This window comes from Mesocricetus auratus, unplaced genomic scaffold (assembly GCF_017639785.1).
Source record: "Mesocricetus auratus isolate SY011 unplaced genomic scaffold, BCM_Maur_2.0 Super-Scaffold_100003, whole genome shotgun sequence".
Lineage (NCBI taxonomy): Eukaryota > Metazoa > Chordata > Mammalia > Rodentia > Cricetidae > Mesocricetus > Mesocricetus auratus.
This window is the reverse complement of record NW_024429188.1, coordinates 32,588,872-32,614,381: the sequence shown is the minus strand read 5'-3', so window position 1 is coordinate 32,614,381 and position 25,510 is coordinate 32,588,872. Positions and strand designations below refer to the sequence as shown.

The window sequence follows — 25,510 nt, the reverse complement described above, 5'->3', positions numbered from 1 at the left end:
AAACTGAGAAGATAATGAGGATAGGATTTAACATTTAGGTTCTATAGAGACACAAATAGAGTAGTTATGTAGCATTATATTCTACACGCTGGCAAAAATGGGTACCCAAAAGCAATTTCATCTGTACCCAAAGTAAATAAAGCCAGAATTAATCAGTCAATAACTTGATATGGTCTAAAGTTGTCATGAACATAAAAATAGAACTAGCCCAGTAGAATGACAAAATAGGCCCAAACTTTCCATTTCTTCAGCAAAATTTTGCTGAAGGTTTTTTCATCATTGGTTTTGTTTAAGAAAATAAACACCTAAGATACCCAGAGCTGAGAAAGATAGAAAACCTAATTCATAGAATCCCTTTGTGCTTTTTACAATGATTCAATAAACAATCCTATCATATACACATATATTGTTGATTTAACTGGTAGTAAATAGGTTTTAAAATATTTTCCTTTAAGCCGGGCGTTGGTGGCGCACGCCTTTAATCCCAGCACTCGGGAGGCAGAGGCAGGCGGATCTCTGTGAGTTGGAGGCCAGCCTGGTCTACAAGAGCTAGTTCCAGGACAGCCTCCAAAGCCACAGAGAAACCCTGTCTCGAAAAACCAAAAAAAAAATATTTTCCTTTAAAAGGAAGAAACTAATAGTCAAAAACTAGTCACAAAATTACCACTAAATATTTTAATTGCTTTTTTTGTGTTTTTTTACAAGACAGGGTTTCTCTGTATTGTTTTGGTTTAATTGCATTTTTGAGTAAAATATTTGCCCTTACTCTTCTTCCAGCTTTTTGCACTTTACAACTGTTGATGGCAAACATAAGTTTAATGTGTATACGAAATTTTCTCTAATTTTATTTTACATTATATAGTAGAAACATATACAATAGAAACACAGTATATTACATACTGTAAACTGATTTAGTATTATAATGCTTATAGAAGTACATATAGCAATGTTTTTAAAATAATGCCAAATGTGTCACATATGATTTAAAAGGTTCATATAGTCTTTGTGTACACATAAAATGGTATACATACACTATACACACACACACACATATATATATACATGTACTGCTACATATATACAAATAAATCTATTATATACATGTGTGTGAAAGTTATACCTATAGATGGACATAAAATTGGAAACCTCTCTCATATTAGTGGTCCTATTTTACCTGTTGAGAATAGTGCATCTGGTGATGTAATTGAAAATGTTCTTCTCTGGTCACTTTTGATGGCCTGGGCAACATTTCTACTTCCTGGATGGCTTCGATGCTCACTTGTTGAGGCAAAACTTGAAAGAGTGATGTGATGTACATTAAGATGGACTTCTTATCTGGATAAGTTGTGGCAACATCTGTAAGCACATTAACAGCACACATCAATTTTTGGTTTCTATATTTGAGACTCTGAAAGGGTAATGAACAAATCGATGTTACAGGAAGAAGACAAATTAATGAGCACTTGTTTGTCCATGAAAGTCCTCTAGAGACTAATTATAACATGATAATCAGGCCTGAAATGTCCTTGCAATTTTGCAAACCAATAAGATGAGCACTAAAGTTAATTTCTTTTTCTTGCTCACATAAAAACTTCATTCTATATTACTTTCTCTTAAGTAAAACTACATAAACTAGGCCATCTAAGTGAGTAGTTTTCATTGGATAATAAAATATATTTAATTACATTTTCCTTTCTATGGAAAGTTACATTTTTATGTTAGTTAAAATGGTGAGTTAGTAATTAAATAATTATAAAAAAAGGTTTATTGCTTGAAACCACCTAATCATTTTTCTAATACAACATAATGTACAGAATGAAATGGCTGTCTTAAATTGAACCATATATTTTCCCAGTAAAATTTAAAGTAACATCAGCCTGTGTGTTTAGGGAACTCCATGGGACCCCATCAGCCTAAAGTTCAACTTAATGCAACAGTTCCAACACTGGAAAACTTGTCTGGCTACAAAGGATATCCAGCTCAGAATCCATATTCTCCATTACTAGGGTCACTCTCATAGATTTCAGGCTGATAGCAAGACAGAAAGTCACTCCCTGAAAACTGACAGCAGGGCCTCATTGCTAAGGACAACTTCCACAAAGCTCATTGAATAGAGAGTATTTTAGCTGGTGCTTGGGTGGAACCTTTACCCCAATTTCCTTGTCTGTTTGCTGTAGGAAGGTACTCTTTAGGCTGCAGAAAGAGAAAACTTGACACCATCCCAGCCACCAAAGCCTCAACCTACAATCTACCCTGCCTATAAAATGTTCTGGGACAAAGATGGCACAGAAAATACGTGAGCAGCCAACCAATATATGGTTTAACTTGAGGCCCACACAATGAGAGAAGGTTCATGCTCTATATTGTCTGGAAAGCCAGGAACCAGGGAATGGATAGTCTAGAGGCAAAAGGCTATAAGGAAACATGGTTGGCCTTAAAAAATCAATGAAATGAGCCGAGCGTTGGTGGCGCATGCCATTAATCCCAGCACTCAGAAGGCAGAGGCAGGCAGATCTCTATGAGTATGAAGCCAGCCTGTTCACCTGAGCGAGTTCCAAGACAGCCTCATAAACAATACAGAGAAACCCTGTCTTGAAATACCAAAAAAACACCCACAAATCAATGAAATGATTCCTAGTGACATTCTGTTATACTCATAGTTTGATGCCTTGCTCAGTTGGTGTCAGAGACACTTTCTCAGGTTGAATGACAAATAACTAGGCATCAGAGGATAGACAGGGATTCTGTGGGGAGAGAGTAACTTAGGGGAAGAATTTGACAGGGGGGATTAGCCTGCCAGACATGGAGAGAGTAGGATGTAAGGCACTAACACCGAGGAAGGGTCACAAGTCATGTGGCAGAATGTAGATTAATATAAACATATTATTTTAAGTTTTAATAACTAGTTGGGAACAAGCCTAAGATAGGATCAAACTTTCATACTTAATAATACGTCTCTGTGTCATTATTTGGGATCTGGAAGTTCAAAGAAAGACCTGTTACTTAACTTTGGTTACCAGCATAAGACCTGTCAATAATCAAGTCATGCAATAGTCCAGCATGGACAGAGGAGGATCTCATGAAGTCCCACATCTAGCTGAGGAAGTATTCACAGTTGCTATCTCATGGGAGAAGGTGAGTTAGATTTCTTCAGAGACATGGCACATGATAGGTTTCTCATATTCCTATAATGACCTTATACTTACTTCCATGAGTGTTACTAATTGGACTAGGTGATATATTATAAAAAACAATGAGTATATGAAGTTGGAATAGGTAACATGTTGAGGGAAGTCAAGAACGAGTTGAAAGAACTGAAGTGGGGACTGGATAAGATCAAAATACATTGTATATATATATGGAATTACTAAATAATATTTTAAATGAGATTAGGAAAAAAGATTTCTTGCTTGTTTTTAATTTTTATTCAATTTACATACTAAACCCAGTTCCCTCTTCTCCTCTCTTCTCAATCCCCTCCTATCAACTCTTCAGAGAGTGTATGCCCTCCCATGGGTAGTCAACAAAGCCTGGCATGTCAAGTTTAGGCAGGACCAAGCCTCTCATTACTTTCATCAAGGCTGAGCAAGGTATCCCACTGTAGGAAATGGGCTCCAAAAAAGCCAGTTTATGTACAAGGGATGAATGCTGGTTCCAGTGCCAGGGGCCCCACAAACAGACCAAGCCATACAGCTGTCACATTCAGAGGGCCTAGTTAGGTCACATGCAGGATCCCCAGCTGTCAAGATCATGATGGGGAAACCCACAGAGACAACTGACCTGAGCTAGTGGGAGGTCACAGACTCTGGACTGACAGCTGGTGAGCTTGCATGGAGAATTACTGTTTTAAACATGTATATTCAAGTTACGATTCTGATTGAGAGTGAAAAAGTCAGGAGTAAAGGGCATTAGTATAAAAGATTGCTGAATAATTCAATTAGTCTTTTGCAAAAATTAATATAAGCAAATATAAAAATATTTTATAAATCAGTTCAAATAAAGCAATAGCAAACATAATACAAAGTGGGGCAAAGTTGAAATTATTCCCTACAATAATCAGGGACAAGATGCAAGTGTCTAATCTCACTATTTTTAAAAAATAAAAGTAGTGCTTAAGATCCCAGCCAGAACAAAAAGGCAAATTCACAAATGGCATGCAAATGGAAAATGAAGAAATCAAATTATTCATATATGTAAATCACATAATCCTTCACTGACATACCTGCAAGACTCTAGGCTTGATTTCTGATAAAAGCATCAGAAAAATAGCAGAATGTGAAGTTTTCAATCACTTTTGAAGGAAAGCAACAGATTTTGAATAAAATGAAGGAAAACTGGCAAGAAGAAAGGTGGGCATTGGGGGTTTTATAGCTATTGTAACAAGAAAGTGCCAAGGAACACCAATTACATGCTTTTTCAATTATTAAGCAGTGTTTCCTAACATGTGTTTCCTAAGCTGTGGCAACTCTCCCTTCGAGAATTCAGCTACTTGTAAGTTTTCTCAAATAAACCTTAGATTTAGAATGGAAATCCATTAAGAAGGGAACTAGTGTCTGAGTAATCATGTTTGTAAGGTGAACTGAGCCTACCACCTCAAAACCTGGGCATACCATTTTTGCTAGGGAAGCACTTTCCCGTGAGTTACCTGCCTGGCCCTGAAACACTCTGGTTTCAAATATGGCTTCAGCACCATCATTTTTTTTTTCTTATGAGAGTTAAGTAATAAAGTAAGCTTTCTGTTTGTGTTACCTAATCATTTGACGAAATTCAACCAATGAGATTCATCAATACTTTTAAATTAATTAATGAGAATTTGTTAGATAACACTACAGTACATTTAAAGGAGAAAATCTGAATTTAAGCTTAGACTTCTTAACATATACATCTCATGTGTATGTGTGTGTGTGTAAGTCTTCAATATCTTTGGCTTCTATTTCCTCACCTGTGAAGTAAATGTTCACCTTCATTTTATCATAGTACTAGAAATGAAAATGCAGTAATGCTCAGAAAAAAAACATATGGAGTGGTCAGAAATTTAAATAAAGATTCATGTAAATTTGATGAAGATGTAAATAGTTCTTACTAAACAAAAACACTTATTTAAAACCCAGATTAATCCAAATATATTAGTTCAAGAATTTAAAAATTGAATATGTAGCTCAGTGTGAATATTATAGACACAATCAATTGTAATCTTAAAGCAAATTTAATAATATAGTTAGTTATACCAGTACCCTTATCACACCAAGCACATAATTTCTAATTTATGTAGCTTTTTATAACAGCTTTAGAATGAAGATCACCCATTTAATAATATTTCAAGCTATGAATGAAGTGAGTATATTCTTAGATTGAAAGCAATCATCTACTTCAATTTACTACATATTTTAAAATTACTATTAAGAGCACATTAATTTTATACTTATATAATTATATTTTAAATTGCAGTAAAAGAATTTGCAAAGATCGAATGAGAAGAGACAGAGTTGCATAAATTTAATCTTCACTGTGTCTGTACCCTTGAAAAGTCAAATGTAAGTATGTTTGGTATAAAATTGGTGCCTTCAAAAAAACTATTCCTGTCTTGGGCAGTGAAATTCTGGAATGTCTGATTAGCCAGCTGCCTAGCATAACCTTGAAATACATCTGGGAAATCTAAAGAAATGTCCAGACCATCCAAATCAAAGGCCAGATTTCTTCTCAGGGAAAAGCAGAAATTAAAATATCATATTTTAATTCTCATCACATGTAACAGGAAAGAATGATGATTTTAAAGATAACATACGCATAAAAGTGCATGGGTCACCTTTCTTTTAAACAGGTGATTTATTTATTAAATTAGGGAATACCATTCAAACACCATCATGGGAACAAATTTGAAGAATTTTCATAAAAGTTTATGGAAGGAAAAACAAAAACAGCAAATAATTAGTTCACTATTCAAAAGGAATAGATGAACTAGGAACAGCGTATGGTCACAGCCTAGACAGTAAGGTAATCTTAATTCAAAACTATAAGGACATAAATAGTAGCAAAATTTAAATGCGTGGCTGCAAAATTAATCATTCATATGGATATAAAATGCTAAAGAAACTACCAAAGAAAGTTAAATAGCCACTCATTTGAAATTTCCAAATGAATAGCTTGGACTTTAAACGGTATGACCTCTATATGGTAGAGCCGGTAGGTTGTAGAAAACATCAGGGCATTAGCTAAATCATTAAGGGATTCAATTATTTTCAGTTTTCTATTTTATATGTACTGCATCTAAGATATGTGTCTTTTCCATTTTCAAGTCACTATATTACAATATACAAAAAGAAAAAGAAAAGAAATCACTTGTGCAGGTACTCTAATTTTAAATTCCTTAGAATTAAATATTTTGTTTTCACCAGACTAATTAATCTATTTTTCACATTTTATTCACTGATTCTAATAATTTCTTTTCAACCTGTAAAGACAATGCTTCTCATTAGAGAACTACAGAGGATAGTAGTGGAAATAATTTGATGAAGTTGATTCTGTTTCCTAATGACATTAATAAAATTACAGCAATGTTTTTTATTTATTGATGAGGAAGAGTAAATCCTAAACATGTAATTATTCTCTTCAATATGGTCATGATACAGTTAGAAAAAAATGATCACCACACTACTCCTACACATAGGAAATGGTGGCTCAAATTGCACAATGCTTATTTAACAATAGAAAGACAAGAAAACATATGTATTGAAAGTATCTGTATTTCATTTATTGTGAGTGTGTGTGTGTGTGCGTGTGTGTGTGTGTATACACATGTGTATGTGTGCTGTGGGTGCATATGTGTAACTCAAAGGACAACTTAAGGGAGATGATTCTCTCTTAAAACCATGTGGGTAACAGAAATTGAACTCAGGTTCATCAGGCTATTGGCAAGATCTCTGCCCTCTTAGTTGTCTTGCTGAATATAGAGAAGGTTTTGATGTACAAAAATCTATTAAGTATTCTAACCACTGGCAAAAATTTCCTGGTAATCATTAATATACAGGAACAATCAGAATTACACATTTAAATTTACAAATATTGTTAAGTAGGCATCATCTGATTACAAAAGCTATTCTATCGAAATATGAGAAAATATATTCATTGAGTTACATAGTAGGAGGCTAAATCATGAATGTTGAGGATAGTAATATAAATATATGATCACAGAGATAATTCTCATTAGACAATTGTATATTCTTTCTTCCTCCTCTTTCCTTGATGTTTCATGAGCCTAAGAAAGTTGGATGGTAAAGATATCCCATTTAGTTCGCCCAGATTGACTTCTACCAGCCACAGACCTGCCTGGCAGGAACAGGAAGGCAGGTTCCACTTTGATGAATAAGTATGTGGTGGAATAATGGGAAAGGAAAGGCAGAGTGTTTCCTGCATTGTGGAGAGAAGATCTGAGACATCACAGTAGAAATGAACAGGCTGATATGTGTGGCCTATGCAGCCACCTCTGGCTATGTGATGTCCATCCCTGAGGTGCCACTGAGAGTCATGTCTGAATCCACAGCTCTACTGCATCTGAGGTCTGTGTTGATGTCTATGACAGGGAAGTGATGGGGGAAGTCCTTCTGTGTATATGTAAATAAAGCACTGTTGGCCAATAGGGAAGCAAGATAGGTGGGACTAGGAGTATAGGATTCTGGGAAATGTATTGAAGAGAGTCATCACCATGTGACCTCAGGGAAGAAAGGATGGTGTCAGGATGCCATCCTTGGAAAGATAAGTCCTTATAGAAATATTTATTAGTAATTATGGGTTAATAATTAAGTCAGAGCTAGCCATTAAAAAATCATAGCAAACAGTCAACAGCTTCATAATTAATAGTGTTTCATGTGTTATTTGGGGGCTAAGGAGCAATGGAACCCAGGTAGCTGGTGGGAAGAATGTGTGTTACAGTGAAGGACATATGAATGCCCATGGTCTGGGCCCCCACCTAAGGCCATGTTGATGATCATGGCCCATGCTGCATCTGGGGTGATACTAATCTGAGTACCCTATGCTGACATCTAAGACCATGGTTACTTCCAGCACAAGCAGACATTATGTGTGTTTTTCATTTTCTTTTAGGGGAGAGGCTACAAGGGCAGAAGGAAGATATGGAGGTACTTGGAAATAAATTTAGGTACATGTTGTATATTTCCCAAAGAATCAATAAAATTTATGTTAATAAAAATTAAAAAAATAAAATTCACTAACTTTAGTGGTTTATAAAAACAGATACAACTTCCAAACAGACAAAGTCGTTACATTCAGGAGAAAACATTAACAGTCTGTCTACTGGACGTGACATGGCTAACTCACAGCTACTGAGTTTACATGTACAATATCAAACCAACTCAAATTCCAGCTAACTGATGAGTTATTGGATGGCAATAAGGCCTAGGAGGGGGTACCATTATTTGGGCATATGGTCACTGGTAGTATTCCCATGCTAGTTTGAATTCTTTCAGAGAGATTAGAAGGAAGTTCATTATATTACCATATTTCATTGCATATATGCATGAATTACTCATGGACATACTCAACGAAAAATAGCAATGTATTATAGTGGAATGCCAAGCTGCAAATATGCAATATTTATAATAATAACATATAATAAGTGCATATAATTCAAGGAATGGTTATTTCAATATATGTATATAACTTCTACTGATCTAATTGTATTATAACTTACTTCTACTTTATAGAGGTAATTATACAATTATAATTATTATATATGCTATAGTAATATATAATAATTATAATATTAAGTATAGAATAATTGACTTCCATAAATGTTTTGTCTTAGCTGGACTCTTTTTGTTTCCTTAAATAGGAATTAAAATTCTACTTTATTAATTCCAGATATTCTTAGAACAAATAATGCACAGGAGCCAATTAAAGAAATATCAATTAAATGAAAAATGTCACCCAAATGGAAGTTACAAGTTTCATAACCTATCATTAAGTGGAAAAGTGCTTACATGAAGAAATACCTTACATGAGCAAATGATCTAAATGAATTGTGTCTATAAATTTTCAGCTTGATCATAATTTTAATAATTGTATGTTTCCAATGTAGTCACTTTGGGTGTATCCTATTGAATTACATTTAAGTATTTTCAGCTACTTAAAATCTCTAAATAGCTTCTCACTACATACCAACTAAAACTGGAAGAACAGAAAGTAGATTGACCTGACAATTAGAAGCTGATCAGTGTTGGAGACTACAGATAGGAAAATATTTATGCCTGCTGTAGGAAGAACTATTGGAGTTACTATCTGAAAAAGAAGCATTTCTACTTAGTGACATTTAACTCTGCTTCCTTAATTGTCACCTGATGGCTTTGTGCTTTCCTGTGATGTAGCCAAATTTACTTCTTTTTCCCCATTTCTAGAAAAACTGTCATCAATTTCGGTGGTACACAGGTTCAATATTCTTTAGTACAACAAAACATTGTATTTCTCCTCATGAATTTTCTAAGTATTAGAAGCAATAGTTGGAAAATAATAGGGTAATATTGGAGGCGTTTATTTAAAGTGACACAAATTTAATTGATTATTATGGTTCTATCTGTTATGCTTTTGGATTTGGAAATATGTCTTACAGTATAAACATAATTATAAAAGAAATATGCTAATTACCATTAGCTTATTTAGCAGAAACTATATATAAAATTAGTCCTTTCTCAAACTAGTATTGTAAAGTCTTCTTGGCAACATAGTAGATCATATTTATGATGGGTAGTGTTGTGGCATCGGGTGTCACATGCTACATTATTGGAAGTGGTATATAGTTTAGCAAAATGCTGTCATATACATAGTTCACAAATTATAAGATGAAGCATGGTAAATGATACTTTCTTGAACTACTGCCAAGATTTACAACCATCCAACAGAAACATAATCGACTACTGCTGGGATTCACATACTGTGTAGAACATTAGTGGAAGCATGCTGACGAAGCACAGCAAAAAAGTTGCAATCTTTAGCTCATACCAAGTTACAGGGACACATTCTGCTGTTGATAGTATTAACACAATTTTGTTTGAGCATGGTTTGGTGTTTATCAGGCTTCCAGTAATGTAATTGGACATTTTCAATTATAAAGACAATAATATGCATGGATGATAAATTACTTCTAATGTAACATGTAATTTAAACCTCAGAAAAACAGATAATCTAAAGTAGAACAACCGAGAAAAGTACAAGTGCAAGAGAAAGCACTGAAATAATGTAAGAAGCAAAACTGAAGACAATAATATTTTAATAGATGAAAATGAAATCAATAATTTAAAAAAGACACAAAGCATAGTTAAAAACACAGGTTTACCAGCTACATACTATTTTGTTCCAATATATCCTTCCTGCAAGATGTGCTAGAGAAATAGTGACACAATGCTTGTGAGAGTAATCAACTGGCATTTGTTTGGATTTGAGGTCTACTCTGTGAGATGGGACCCATCCCTGACATAGCTCAGGTGGCCAAGAAAGTGAGAACAGACAGACCATGGACCTAGGGGAAAAGAAAATACTGCTGAAGGAACACAGCCATGACATGACTCCTAATGACATTTTGCTGTACTTATAGATCAGTGTTTTGCTCAGCCATCATCAGAGATGCTTCCTTCTACTACAGAAGGGAAAAATACAAAGACCAACAGCTGGACAATGTACACAGAGAGCAACCTTGGAACACTCAATCCTAAATGAAATGTATTCATCAAATCCCTCAACTCAAGGCTCAGTGATCCCTGCAGAAGAGGAGTTAGAAAGATCTTTTTTATGAAGCACATTCTTTTAATTTATTTGTCTTTAAGCCTTTTGATTAAAAAAATCAAAGGAAAAATACATCAAGACAAAGTCTCAATTTTAAACATCTATGCCCCAAATACAAAGGCACCTACATTCGTGAAAGAAACATTACTAAAGCTCAAAATGCACATAAAATGTCACACACTAATAGTAGGAGACTTCAACACTCCGCTCTCACCGCTAGACAGGACCTCCAGACAGAAACTTAACAAAGAAACAAAAGAACTAATAGAAGTTATGACCCAACTGGGTTTAGCAGACATCTATAGAACATTCCACCCAAATGCATAGGGATATACCTTCTTCTCGGCACCACATGGAACCTTCTCTAAAATTGACCACATAATAGGAAACATAGCAAATCTCCACAGATACAAAAAAATTGGAATAACCCCCTGCATCTTTTTTTAAATTTTATTTTCCAGTTTAAATTTAGATAAGAAACAAGGTTGCTTCACAAGTCAGTTCCAGGTCCCTCTCCCATTCCCTCCCTTCCTCCCGAGCCCTCCCCCCCCCTGTTATCCCCTCATTTCCCCAGGGAGGGTGAGGACACTTCCTGAACATAACACCATTGGCACAGACACTGAGATCGACAATTAATAAATGGGACCGCATGAAACTGAAAAGCTTCTGTAAGGCAAAAGACACATTCAACAAGAAAAAAGGCAGTCCACAGAATGGGAAATGATATTCACTAACCCTACATCTGACGGAGGGCTAATCTCCAAAATTTACAAAGAACTCAAAAAGCAAGTCTCCAAACACCAAAGGATCCAATTAAAAGGTGGGGTACAGAACTAAATAGTGAATTCTCAATAGAAGAGGCTAAAATGGCCAAGAGACACTTAAGAAAGTACTCAACATCCTTAGCCATCAGGGAAATGCAAATCAAAACAAATTTGAGATACCATCTCACTCCTGTCAGAATGGCTAAAATAAAAAGCACCGAAGACAATTTATGCTGGAGAGGATTTGGAGAGAGGGGAACACTCCTCCATTTCTGGTTGGAATGCCAACTCGTACAGCCACTCTGGAAGTCAGTATGGAGGTTCCTCAGGAAAATGGGAATCAACCTACCACAAGACACAGCAATTCCACTCTTAGGCATATATGCAAAAGAGGCAAATTCATACAACAAGGGCATCTGCTCCACTATATTCATTGCATCATTATTTGTAATAGCCAGAACTTGGAAGCAACCTAGATGCCCCTCAACTGAAAAGTTGATAGTGAAAATGTGGTAAATTTACACAATGGAGTATTACTCAGCAGAAAAAAAGACAATGGAATCTTGAAGTTCTCAGGTAAATGGATAGCACTGGAAGAAACCATCCTGAGCGAGGTAACCCAGTCAAAAAAGACAAACATGGTATATACTCACTCATATATGGATTTTAGACATGGATCAGTATAGTGCCAGTCTGCACTTCCACTGACAGAGAGTCTGGGAAACAGGAATGAACCTGAAAGATATGCATGCTAACCAAGAGAAGAGGAATGAGGCAAGATCCTCTGAACAGATGGGGAACATGACAAAGGGTGGGGGGGAGTGGGAGCTAGAAAGAAGAGCGGGAGAGAAGAGGAAGAGAGAGTAGGTCATGGGGGAACAGGAAGGTTGAGTGGGGGTGTAAAATAGGGGGAAGAGGGAATCATAGGTTAGAAGATAGATCAGGCACCAGTGTGACCTCTAAGTAATAGTGGAGAGACCACCTCGAATGCCCATTCCTAATAATGAACTTGATGTCTATAACCATCCTGGAACCTTCATCCAGTGACTGATGGAAGCAGAGGCAAACACCCACAGTTAAACACTGAACTGAACCCAAGGAACCCAGTGACAGAGAGAGAGGCGCGATGAGCAACACACACATTTGTACACCCAGGAATCCCATTAAAAATAAAACATGAAGGAAAAAAATACCCTGACAAAGAACCTCCAAAGATGCCATTAAGGAATTTTTTATCTTAATACTATTGTTTTTTTTAAATGATTTTTTATTTTAATTTTAAATAGCTTGTTTTACATATCAATGCCAGTTCCCTCTCCCTCCCCTCCTCCCGCACTCCCCTTCCCCCCCCCCCTCCCTCCCTGTTGCCAAATCCTTCCACATAGGGGATATCTAGAGTCTGTCATTTTACTCTGGGTAGGGTCCAGGCACTCCCCTAAGAGTCCAGGCTGAGAGAGCATCCCTCTTTGTGCTATAGGCACACGAAGACTGTTTGTATACCAGGGATAGACACTGATCCACAGCTCAGGGCCCCATAGGTTGCCCAGGCCTTCTCGCTGACACTCACATTTGGGGGGTCCAGATCAGTCCCATGCTGGCCTCCCCACTGTCAGTCTGGGGTCCAAGAGCTCTCCCCTGTTCAGATCAGCTATCTCTGCTGGTTTTGCCAGCCCATTCTTTGCCAATTTGCTCATCACTCCTCTCTCTCTGTCACTGGGTTCCTTGGTTCAGTTCAGTGATTAATTGTGTATTTGCCTCTGCTTCCATCAGTCACAGGATGAAGGCTCCCGGATGGTTATAGACATCAAGTTCATTATCAGGAATGGGCATTCGAGGTGGTCTCTCCACTATTGCTTAGGTTGCCAATTGGTGTTATCCCTTTAGATCACTCGAGGTCCCTCTGGTGCCTGATCTGTATTCGATCCTATGATTCCCTCTTCCCCCTATTCTACCCCCACCCCCTCAACTTCCTTTTCCCCCATGACCAACTCTCTTCCTCTTCACCCCCTCTCTTCTTCCCAGCTCCCACTCCCCCCCACCCCTCGCCGTGTTCCCCATCCATTCAGGAGATCTTGTCTCCATCCTCTTCTCTTGGGTACTATGCATATATGCATATCTTTTAGGTTCTTTCCTGTTTCCCAGACTCTCTATCAGTGGAAGTGCAGACTGGCACTATCCTGATCCATGTCTAAAATCCATATATGAGTGAGAACATACCATGTTTGTCTTTTTGTGACTGGGTTACCTCACTCAGGATGGTTTCTTCCAGTGCTATCCCTTTCCCTGCGAATTTCAAGATTCCATTGTTTTTTTCTGCTTAATAATACTCCATTGTGTAAATGTACCACATTTTGTCTATCCACTCTTCAGTTGAGGGGCCTCTAGGTTGCTTCCAGGTTCTGGCTATTACAAATAATGCTGCTATGAACATAGTGGAGCAGATGCCCTTGTTGTATGAACTTGCCTCATTTGGATATATGCCTAAGAGTGGAATTTCTGGGTCTAGTGGTATATTAATTCCCATTTTCCTGTGGAATCTCCATACTGATTTCCAAAGAGGCTGTATGAGTCAGCACTCCCACCAGCAGTGGAGGAGTGTTCCTCTCTCTCCACTTCCTCTCCAGCATAAATTGTCTTCGGTGTTTTTGATTCTAGCCATTCTGACAGGAGTAAGATGGTATCTCAGAGTTGTTTTGATTTACATTTCCCTGATGGCTAAGGATGTTGAGCACTTTCTTAAGTGTCTCTTGGCCATTTTAGCCTCCTCTACTCAGAATTCTCTATTTAGCTCTGTACCCCACCTTTTAATTTGATCCTTTGGTGTTTTGGAGACTTGTTTCTTGAGTTCTTTGTAAATTTTGGAGATTAGCCTTCTGTCAGATGTAGGGTTAGTGAATATCTTTTCCCATTATGTGGCCTGCCTTTTTGTCTTTTTGGCTGTGTCCTTTGCCTTACAGAAGCTTTTTAGTTTCAGAAGGTCCCATTTGTTAATTGTCAATCTCAGTGCCTGTGCCACTGGTGTTATGTTTAGGAAGTGGTCTCCTGTACCAACTCGTTGAAGAGTATCTCCCACTTTCTCTTCTAAAAGTTTCAGTGTGGCTGGATTTATGTTGAGATCTTTGATCCATTTGGACTTAAGTTTTGTACAATGCGATAAACATGGATCTATCTGCAGTCTTCTGCATACCAGTACCCAGTTATGCCAGCACCATTTGTTGAAGATGCTTTCTTTTTTCCATTGTATAGTTTTAGCTTCTTTGTCAAAATTCAAGTGTTTATAGGTGTGTGGGTTAAAATTAGAGCTTTCGATTCGGTTCCATTGGTCTACCTGCCTATTTTTGTGCCAATACCAAGCTGTTTTCAGGACAATAGCTCTATAGTAGAGCTTGAAGTCAGGTATGGTGATGCCTCCTGAAGTTCCTTTATTGTATAGGGATATTTTAGCTATCCTGGGCCATTTGTTTTTCCATATAATGTTGATTAATGTTCTTTCCAGGTCCTTGAAGAATTGTGATGGAATTTTGATAGGGATTGCAATGAATCTGTAGACTGCTTTTGGCAAGATTGCCATTTTTATTATGTTGATCCTTCCAATCCAAGAACATGGGAGATCTTTCTATTTTCTGGTATCTTCTTTGATTTCTTTCTTTAAAGACACAAAGTTCTTGATATACAGTTCTTTAATTTCCTTGGTTAACATTATCCCCAGACATTTGATGCTGTTTTTGGCTATTGTAAAGGGTCATGTTTCTCTGATTTCTTTCTCAGTCACTTCATCATCTGTATATAATAGGGCCACTATTTTTTTTTTGAGTTTACCTTGTATCCTGCCACATTACTGAAGGTGTTTATCAGCTCTAGGAGTAACCTTGCGGAGTTTTTTGGGTCACTTATGTAAACTATCATATCATCTGCAAATAGTGAAAGTTTGACTTCTTCTTTTCCTATTTGTATCCCCTTTATCTCCTTTTGTTGTCTTATTGCTGTAGCTAGAACTTCAAGTACAATATTGAAGAGATATGGAGAGAGTGGACAGCCTTGTCTTGTTCCTGATTTTAGAGGAATTGCTTTGAGTTTCTCTCCATTTAGTTTGATGTTAGCTGTTGGTTTACTGTATATTGCTTTTATTATATTCAGGTACATTCCTGTTATCCCTGATCTCTCTAGGACCTTTATCATGAAGGGGTGCTGGATTTTGTCAAAGGCTTTTTCAACATCTAGTGAGATGATCATGTGGTTTTTCTTTCGCTGATTGTTAATATGGTGGATTACATTGATAGATTTTCTAATGTTGAACCATCCCTGCATTCCTGGGATGAAGCCTACTTGATCATGGTGGATGATTTTTCTGATGTGTTCTTGAATCCGGCTTGCGAGTATTTTATTGAGTATTTTTGCATCAATATTCATGAGGGTAATTGGTCTATAGTTCTCATTCTTATGAGTATTTTTTGAAAAATGCTACATGATATGTGTAATACACTGCACAATAATGAGGGCAAGTGAATGGTTAAATTGTTTATACCCCATATTGCCTAAGTTTTTTATGATGTACTTAGCTCCCAGGTTCTGGAAGATGATCATATAGTTATCCATGTTACATCCAAGATTAAACTCCTTGTTCTCTAAAATCATTAATTTTCTGTCTGCCTCCATTTCTACATATGTTTGAGATAATCTGATTTTTTATCATTTCTGAATCTTTTCATTTGGTTTATTAATAAGCTATGCATTTTCTGTATGTAAAAGGATGCATCTGTGTACTTAACTCTATGATCACTATTAGTATCTCACCAAAGTCAGTATTTTCATATTCTGGGACCAATATGCTTCATCCTAACTGATTTCATGTCTCTCAATCTTTTGTGTTCAATAACCATCATTAATTTTTCAAATAACAAATAAAATTTGTTTTTCTGATTTGTTGAGAAAGGTTTCTATGTGTAACAGCCCTGCCTGTCCTGGAACACAATCTTGTAGACCAGTTTAACCTCAAACATACAGCGATCCCTTTGCCTCTTCCTCCCAAGTGCTGAGATTAAATGTGTGTGCTACCACCACCAAGCCACAAATTAATTTTTAATATCCCCATCCTTAAAGCTGTTATGAAGCTCAACAGTTTTTCAGAACAAATTACAACTTCTTCTATACCCTGCTACATGATTAACATCACATACACTGTTGTTTGCAGAGCAATAGTATCCTTCTGAGTCTTTGTTCACTACCTCAGACATATTTACCTTGTTTGGTCTTTTTGTCATAAGAAATGCTCTTTTACATCTCTTTGTTTTTATTCTTATTAATCTTATTTACATATTCATTTAAAAGATTCCCCCATTACTTTTTTACACTTTTGATGTACTGATTTCTATTACATCACAGGTCAAAAGGAAGTTCCTCACAGATGCATTTTCTAATTTTATTATTTCTAGAAGCCTACACCAAAACTTTCCTCTGCCTCATATGGTTTAATTTCCTTTATGACCATTTACATGAGCATAATGTTTATTTCTTCCTTCATGTATTTATTCCTTTTCCCAATAAGAATAAACTTATACATTGAAATAGTGTGTTGTGGTCAATAATTGATGACCTATAATATGGTAGACCCATAAGAATTTCTTCTCATCTATTGGCATTATAGTAGTAATAATATGACAGGAGGTAACCCAGTCACAAAAAGACAAACATGGAATGCAATCACTCATATATGGATTTTAGACATGGATCAGGAGAATGCCAGCTTACATTCCCACAGCCAGAGAGTCTGGGAAACAGAACCTTCATGCAGCAACTGATGGAAGCAGAGGCAGACACCCACAGCTAAACACTGAACTGAACTCTTGGAATCCAGTGACAGGGAGGGAGGACTGATGAGCAAAGGGGTCAAGACTGAGCTGGTTTAACTCATAGAAATAGCTGACTTGAACAAGGGGGAGCTCTTGGATCCCGGACTGATGGCTGGGAGGCTAGTATGGGACTGATCCAGACCCCAGAATATGGGTGCCAGTGAGGAGGTCTAGGCAATCTATGGCATCTTGGGTAGTAGATCAGTATTTATCTCTGGCACACAAGTGGACTCTGGGTGCCCATCCTACAATGAGGGATGTTCTCTCAGACTGAACTCTTGGTGGAGGGTCTAGACCCTGCCTGAATTAAATTACAGACTCTGGAGATTGCGCATGGTGGGCCTCACCCTACCTGGGAAATGGAGTGGGGATTGGGTGGGGGCTGGAGGGCCTGGTGGGGGATGGAGGAGGAGAGGAGGGAGAGGGAGCTGGGATTGACATGTGAAGCAAGCTTGTTTCTAATTTAAATTTAAAAAAGAAAAAATAATAACATGACAGGACAGCACATGGTTCTTACACATGCGGTGATGCTTGTATAAAGAAAGCAACTTCACTGCCAGTGGCATTAAAGAACACCACACACAATTATGGATATTATATTTTATAACGACACACGTTTATGCCACGTGTTTGCATATTTGCTATATGCTGTCATTAGATTGTGTTATCAATTTGATGTGACCTTGCATATGGAACCCCAACAGAAGAATCAGTCGACTCAAGTAGATTAGCCTGCAATTATCTCTGTAAGAGACTATGTTGACTGATGTTTAATGTAGGAGGGCCTATGGTATTGTGGTGGCATTCTCCAAAAGCAGGAGGGCCTGGACTACATAAGAAAGATGAGTAAGCATGAGCACGCCAGCAAACATCATAGTTCCAGCCTTGAGGTCCTGAACAGATTCACATCAATGATAGAGAGCAAGGGAAATCAATGATGACACTTCATTATACTTTTTGGAGTTTATTCCTTCTATTTAGCTATTCAGTTAAAATTATGGAGTGACAGGCAAAATATGAAAAATGTAGCATTAAATAAACATTATATTTTAAATACTTTTCATGAATTAGATACATGACTTGTAAAAGAGTATTTAGTTGGTAGAATCAGCCAAGGAAATGATATACCCTTTATGTTTTCTATTACAAAAATAAACTCACATTTGTGATAATAAAATATTATAAATATATTGTTAAAATTTTAACAAACATGGTATTCAAAATTAACCCAATGAGAAAAACTTGTGAACTAGAGGATAGACTGGTACTAGAATACGTATTCCTTCTATTTAAATTAAACTTTACTGTAAAACAGTATTCCACATATTTCTGGCAGCAGATTCATATGTACTGTATACATGGCATCTCTGAATTGTAACAATAGACCAACTTTCAGTGACATACATACACTATCTAAGTTTGCACACTTATATCATCTATCCCACATTAACAAAATCACTTATCAATGCATAGATCAGAAAGTATCATCATAATTATCTTGGAAATAGCTATTGTAAGCACCAGAAATGCAGGAACTTTCTCTGAATGATTTTTACAAATTTTTGGTGAATAGGAAGGAATGAATATTCCTTATATTAAAACAGTAAATGAGTGAATAAAGTTAGTTATCACTTGCTGGGAATGAAGATTCACAATTTGACAATTTATCTGTGGGTATAAAGTAATATGTGTACTGAAAATTACGAACTAGTGAAGTGGAAGAATGCACAAGAACAAGCAGTATTTATCTCCCTACACAGTTATGTGAAAGAGACTGCTTAATATTTAATCAATTTCTATTGAACATCAGTTACAGACAAGGAATTTTTATAGCCTTTCCTCATTTAACTAAGAACACTGTCCAAGGTCATACAGCCAGTCAGCAATCGTCTGATCAAAGATGAAAATAATAGGCTCTTGCATTCCTATTCAAGTTTTCTAATCTTGTGACTATATAAAAGGCTAACTAGTGAGAGCCTCTGCTTTGTACTGCATCTCAAAGCTTTTTCTTAAATTATTGATCACATTCTCAAAAAATGAGATTTCATTTGAAGAATAATCCATGTTCTATGAAATTGGTCGTATTTTTGTGAGAAGCAAACATACATTAATTTCTAAATTTGAGTACACTATCAGTTTAATGAATATACCTATGAGTGATGATTAAGTCAGAATATTTTAAACATACATTGAAAATACTCAAGTTCAAATTGAAGACACAGGTTATTGCTATCTTATTCATTTTCTTAAGCTTCACCCTCCCTGGGGAAATGAGGGGATATTGGGGGGTTTGGGGGAGGGCACGGGAGGAGGGGAGGGAAACAGAGAGGGACCTGGAACTGACTTGTGAAGCAACCTTGTTTCTAATGTAAATTTCAATTTAAAAATAAATAACAAAAAGAAAAAGAAAAAGAAAATACTCGAGTTCAAATTGAAGACACAGGGTATTGCTATCTTATTCATTTTCTTAAGCTTGTTACATTATACATGTTATAAATCAACACAGTGATCTGCATCAAACATTTGTGAAAAAAAATCATATTGACTGATATATACAGAAAAAAGTCTTCAAATACTGTCAGATTCAAGTAGACAGAGTGAACATATTAGAACTGGGGTAAATCATGATTTTCAAGAGCATGCCATTGTGTTCTCATAGCTGGATCTCTGGAGAATTTAATAAGTGTAAGTCATGTTGGATCACTACACCAAAACTGAACAATTGTAGACTTCAAAGAAATACTTTAAGCTGATACATGACAGTAATCAGGGGGCTTATTGAAGAAACATGAAAATTTAAGCAAGAGATATATACTCTGAGAGGCAATTAACATGGTCACTATTATAGTTACAGCTGTACCTAGTTTAAAACTCAAAATCAAAACATTTTGAATAGAGATACTGGTAACATCAAAAGATGTGGAGAGAAATATGTGGAAAGAAAATGAATGGTTTTATTTAATATTTCATTTCTATTTTAATTATTAGATATGCTCTTCACCCTTTTATAGTTTTAAATTTTAAAAATTTTCTCTTTTGTTAGCCAAAGAAGGATTAAATTTGTATTCTTTTTTATTATTATTATTTTAATTTTAAATAGCTTGCTTCACATGTCAATCCCAGTTCCCTCTCCCTCCCTTCCTCCCACATTCCCCCACCAGCCCCCCCCAGCCTCCCACCCTATCGCCATTTCCTTCCACATAGGGGATATCTAGAGTCTGTCATTTCACTCAGGGCAGGGTCCAGGCACTCCCCTAAGAGATCAGGCTGAGAGAGCATCCCTCTTTGTGTTATGGACACACGATATTTGTATTCCAGGGGTAAACACTGACACACTGCCCAGGGCCTAATTATTTCCTTGTAATATAGTTTTTTTTAAATTCCCTTAATTCTTAAAATTCTGCTTCTTCTAAGCACTTTTACCTCTGTTAAAATTCTATTGGCATGGCTTGTTCTCTCCTGATAATCACCAAGTCAAGGGATTGGTATAAGTCTTCAAATCATAATGTCCTACAGAATCTGGCACAGTACTCATAGCTACCACCATCCTATTTATATTCTGGTCATTGAATGACCAAATATGCTGACCTGCTCCTTGAAAAGAAACATCAATGAGAAACATGGTCAGATTGATTGTAGCTCAAAAAGTTAATCTTAAAATCCTTCATTTTTCTCCAAATTTATTTATAATTTCTCATTTTGTAACAATCTATACAATAATAGCAGCACATAATTATTGTCATAAGCAGTTTAAAATGTATACAAATATATAAATAAATACATCACATCTCAGTAGTACAATGTTTCCACAGCCTAGATTTAGAACTTACTTACCAAGTGTTATGCACTCCTTATATCTGTCTATTCAGAAACCTATTTATCCATTTGTATATTAATCTACTTGCCTCTGTAATTGCTCAAGCTAGATTCACACTACCTACATAGGTACTTCTTCACATAACTTCTCACAATATATTCAAGCAGCATAAATTTATGATCCACACCTCACTGACTCTGGAAGCTACAATGAAGAGCTTGTCATATTTTTATGCTCCCATTAGTAAAATTTACTAAGGGTTTTTGAAAAAGATGAATTATTACTGCAAGTATAGCTTTTAAATTGTTTGACAAAGCAAACTTTTAGCAAAATAAAACTTACAAACATCTATATACATATATGCAATCCTTTTGAAGTTAAAGTTTTCCAATATATTCATGTATTTATCCCTTTTCAAATTAAAAAGTTTTAAGGGAGAAAGTAATGCCTTATTTAGCAATGGTATTTAAGAAAGTTACTACAATGTTGTATGTTCATAATATTGTGTATCAAGGGAAATACAATCTAATTGCCTTGTTTAATTCTAAATATTTTATTATCCATTTATGAAACAGAAAACAGGATGATTGTTCCATTGCTAGTGATGTCTATTATTCATAATATTGCCTGAGAGAGTTCCACAAGGTAGATTTCATTGTATAGAAGGAAAAAGATTTCCCATTGCGAATTGACCTATATACCATCTATGTATATGTAACTTTTTAATCTGTGTACCTATCATTTATCAATTTGTCATTTATCATTTTCTATAAATCAATTGTAATATATAACAATTGTTATCCCGTTTACTCTATAATATATAGATAATATATTATTAAATATGTGTGCTTATATGTGGTTTTGATAAATTGTGGTTCCAACACATGCTATGTCTTTAATGGTAAAATTTTCCCTTAGAATGTATTTAATGTTCATTAAATATATTGCCTCCTACTGTTGTGGAGCAATGAACCTCAAATTGAATAATTTTTATCATGGAGAGTTGATGATAAAAACTCAAGATATACCTTACTCACAAGTTTCAGAAACTCTATGAAACTAAAAAAGTTTAACAAGGTCCTTCTCTTTCCAAGGGTATACAAACTGTGGACTGCTGGAGAAACAGAAGACTCCAACCTGCAGAACTGTCTGTTCTCTTCCTGCCTTCCCACCCATTTCCTTCTGCTATCCATCCCTCTTTCTTTCTTTCCTTCCTTTTTTCTCTCTTTCCTTCTTCCTTCCTTTCTTTCTTTCTTCCTTTGTTTATTTCAATATTTAATTTGTTTTATTTCTGTGGATATGTGCATGCCTGTGCATGTGCCATAGATGTCCAACCACAGATATCAGTGAAAGACGTTGGATTCCCTGGAATTGTAATTATAAGCAGGTTTGTCATTTCTGGTTAGCATGCTTGGGAAATAAGTTCAAGTCCTCTGGAAGAAGAGTAAGTTCTATTTGCTACTGAGTCAACTATGTAAGGTCCAGCATTCATGAGGTACCACCTATGCTTAGGAGTTCTTGTTTTGTTGGTTGGTTGGTGATTGGTAGTTTGGGTTTTGTTTGTCTCTTTGTTTGTTTGGTTGTTTGTTTGTATGTGTGTGTGTGTGTGTGTGTGTGTGTGTGTGTGTGTGTGTGTGTGATGTTGTTGCTTATATATCACTCATGCTCCTCTATGTAACCCCCCAAAACCCAATGGTTTACCAAGCTTAATTTTGGTGGAATTGTTTCTTTGATAAGTTACTTCTCTGGGATAAGTGGACAGGCAATTACTCATTTTCCCCAGAAAAAGTCATGCAACATTCATGGTAAATAAGTATTTTGCAAGAATAGTCATATAATTCACCATAAAATTTCATATATTATAGTTAAAGAATCTGCAACCTTATATTTGCACATGATAAATGATACTTCTAAAACCTATTTATGATATCGTGGAATCTCTAATTAGCCAGGATACAAAACCTTACATACTTTATTGATTATATTCATAGTTCGATAGGGAACACAATTGTATATTCATAGTACATCCTCAGTCTATTCCATTATAAGCAAAGTGATGAAATTTTACCTGAGTATAATTCCCTAATCTGCATGTAGTAAAACACATTACAGTAAATATATCCATAAGGACCTCCTGTCTACATCAAATATTGTAAATTTGTCACAGGACTCCCATTTGGACTGTTTCTACCAAGTATCTTTTGCCAAGCACTTGGCTATCAATCAATACAAACACATCATTAATACTAAAATATGATACTATAATAGAAAGAGCAAATCTTACATTTTATAATGAAATCTCACTATGGATATCTTAGTGACACTAATATCAAAATAGGATAAGATTTAAGGGTGACTAACAAACTTTAAACTTGATATTGGAAAGAACACTTGTGAAGACAATGTAGAATCAGAAATTATTCAACTGTGAACTATGAAATTCTTGTTTTACTTATAAGAGGTTCTGGATATAATTCAATTGTCAAACATAGATATAGAATTTAAGAAGCCTTATTTCATTTCTTTGACTACAAAAAAAGAAATCAACCCATAGTATTAATGATTACTAGATATGATCTATAATTCTATGCTAATAAAGGCTACAAAATTAAACCATGGGAGCTAAGGATATAAGTGTTCATATTTGAGATAGTAGCTATATTATCTCTTCAAATGATAGAAGGTAGCTGTGGTTCTTCTATGTAAAAGTTAAAATAATAGGTGAAATTAATTACAAAGATAAACATACTTTGATGGAATAAAGAGGCTTTAGGTAAGATAACCTTAAATAATTAAATAATCCACAAAATACAGAGTTTGTTTCTAGAATATTTCCATATTGTAGAAGCATTCACCTAAGAAAATGCAATAGCCCCTTTTAACTGCATAAGAATGTATTATTTGTGAATGGCTTCTTATACTGGCTTAGATTACATACTGCTATTTGATATATATATATATATATACATATATAATTTCATTTATCTTATTAAAATATGCTACTGACAAAAGAAGAGTTACATGAGAAAATATGAAGGAACAAAAATGACTCCCAAAGACTATTGAGCTTATAACTAACACAGCAGAGCAGAACTACTTATAATTCTAAATTCTGATTAATTTCAAGCAATTAACAAGACCACTTAGTAAATTCACTTTCTAAAGTTCTATTTGTACCTCTATAATCACCTTAATTAATTTTTATATCAGTCATTTTGCTGAACTGATGTGATTGGCTCATGACAATGAATAATAAATATGTATATTAACATGCTGCAATTTGAGACAATTTTTGTTTGGCACAATGTCTGAAAATGAATCTTGATCCATTTAGAATACATGTTTTACACTTTCAAAAGCAAAATGAAAGCCACTACAACCAGGGAATCAGGTGGGCTAACTGCTTAGTTTCAACTTTCCCTCCCTTTCTCTGAATCCATACCCCGTCTCATTCCCCACTGCACTAGACCATGTGTGGTAGCCTCCGGATCCTACATTCATCTACAGTGGTTCACACATATCTTTCTCTCCAAACTTCCCTACTCTATTAATTACTTTATTCAAGTCTCCCAAATAAGTAAGCATTTGTTGGAAAACAATGTACCACCCCCAGTCAGCAATGCAGGTAGCCTAACTAGGGATCTTTACCACTCCATCTTCTCCTCCAAATCCATTCTTCAATTCTTATCCCCATCTCAGTACCCGAAAACCTGCAGCAGCCTTGTATTCCTCCCTATCCTGTACTCCAGTAGAACATACAGACATCCATCTCTGTAATTTCTTCCCACAGTCATCACGTTATCCTAGTTTCCAACTCTAGCAGACATTCATGGGCAATTACAGGTCACTCCAGCCAGGGAAGCAGGTAGTTTGTCTGTGGATCTTCACTACTCCCGCCTCTCTTCCAAATACAATTCCTTAGTCTCACTGTCACCTCTGTAGCTGACCACTTCTTGTTCCCCCTTCCCCCATTTCCAGAGGATTGCTCACATCTTTTCCTCCAAATTTCTTCCAAACCCATCCTGTTCCATTAGTCCCTCACTCAAGCAGGCTTTCTCTGGGATCCCACTGGTGAAACCTGACAAAAATCAAGTAGATCAACAAAGCAGATAGCTGAGATTCAGATCTTTATTCTCCCTATCTATCCCACAGCTTAATCCCCAGTTCTGTAGCAGACTACATGTAGTGACATCTTCTTACTCTCTGCTGCCATTCCCAGAGGGCTAAGAAAATCCCAGCTGAACACCCTACTTTGGTCCCTCTTGTGTATGCCCTCAGCCCCAACTCTT

The 25,510-nt window shown here is 36.0% G+C and overlaps 1 protein-coding gene across 8 annotated transcripts in view; it reads right to left on the bottom strand.

The window, feature by feature from the left end:
- Dmd (dystrophin) overlaps positions 1-25,510 on the bottom strand; it is a 2,157,616-nt gene that overhangs the window by 1,474,898 nt on the left and 657,208 nt on the right. For all 8 annotated transcript variants that reach the window (XM_040744180.1, XM_021232987.2, XM_040744181.1 and 5 more), the window contains exon 8: positions 1,175-1,356. In XM_040744180.1, coding sequence (XP_040600114.1) covers positions 1,175-1,356 — 182 coding nt within the window. The remainder of the gene's footprint in view (positions 1-1,174; positions 1,357-25,510) is intronic.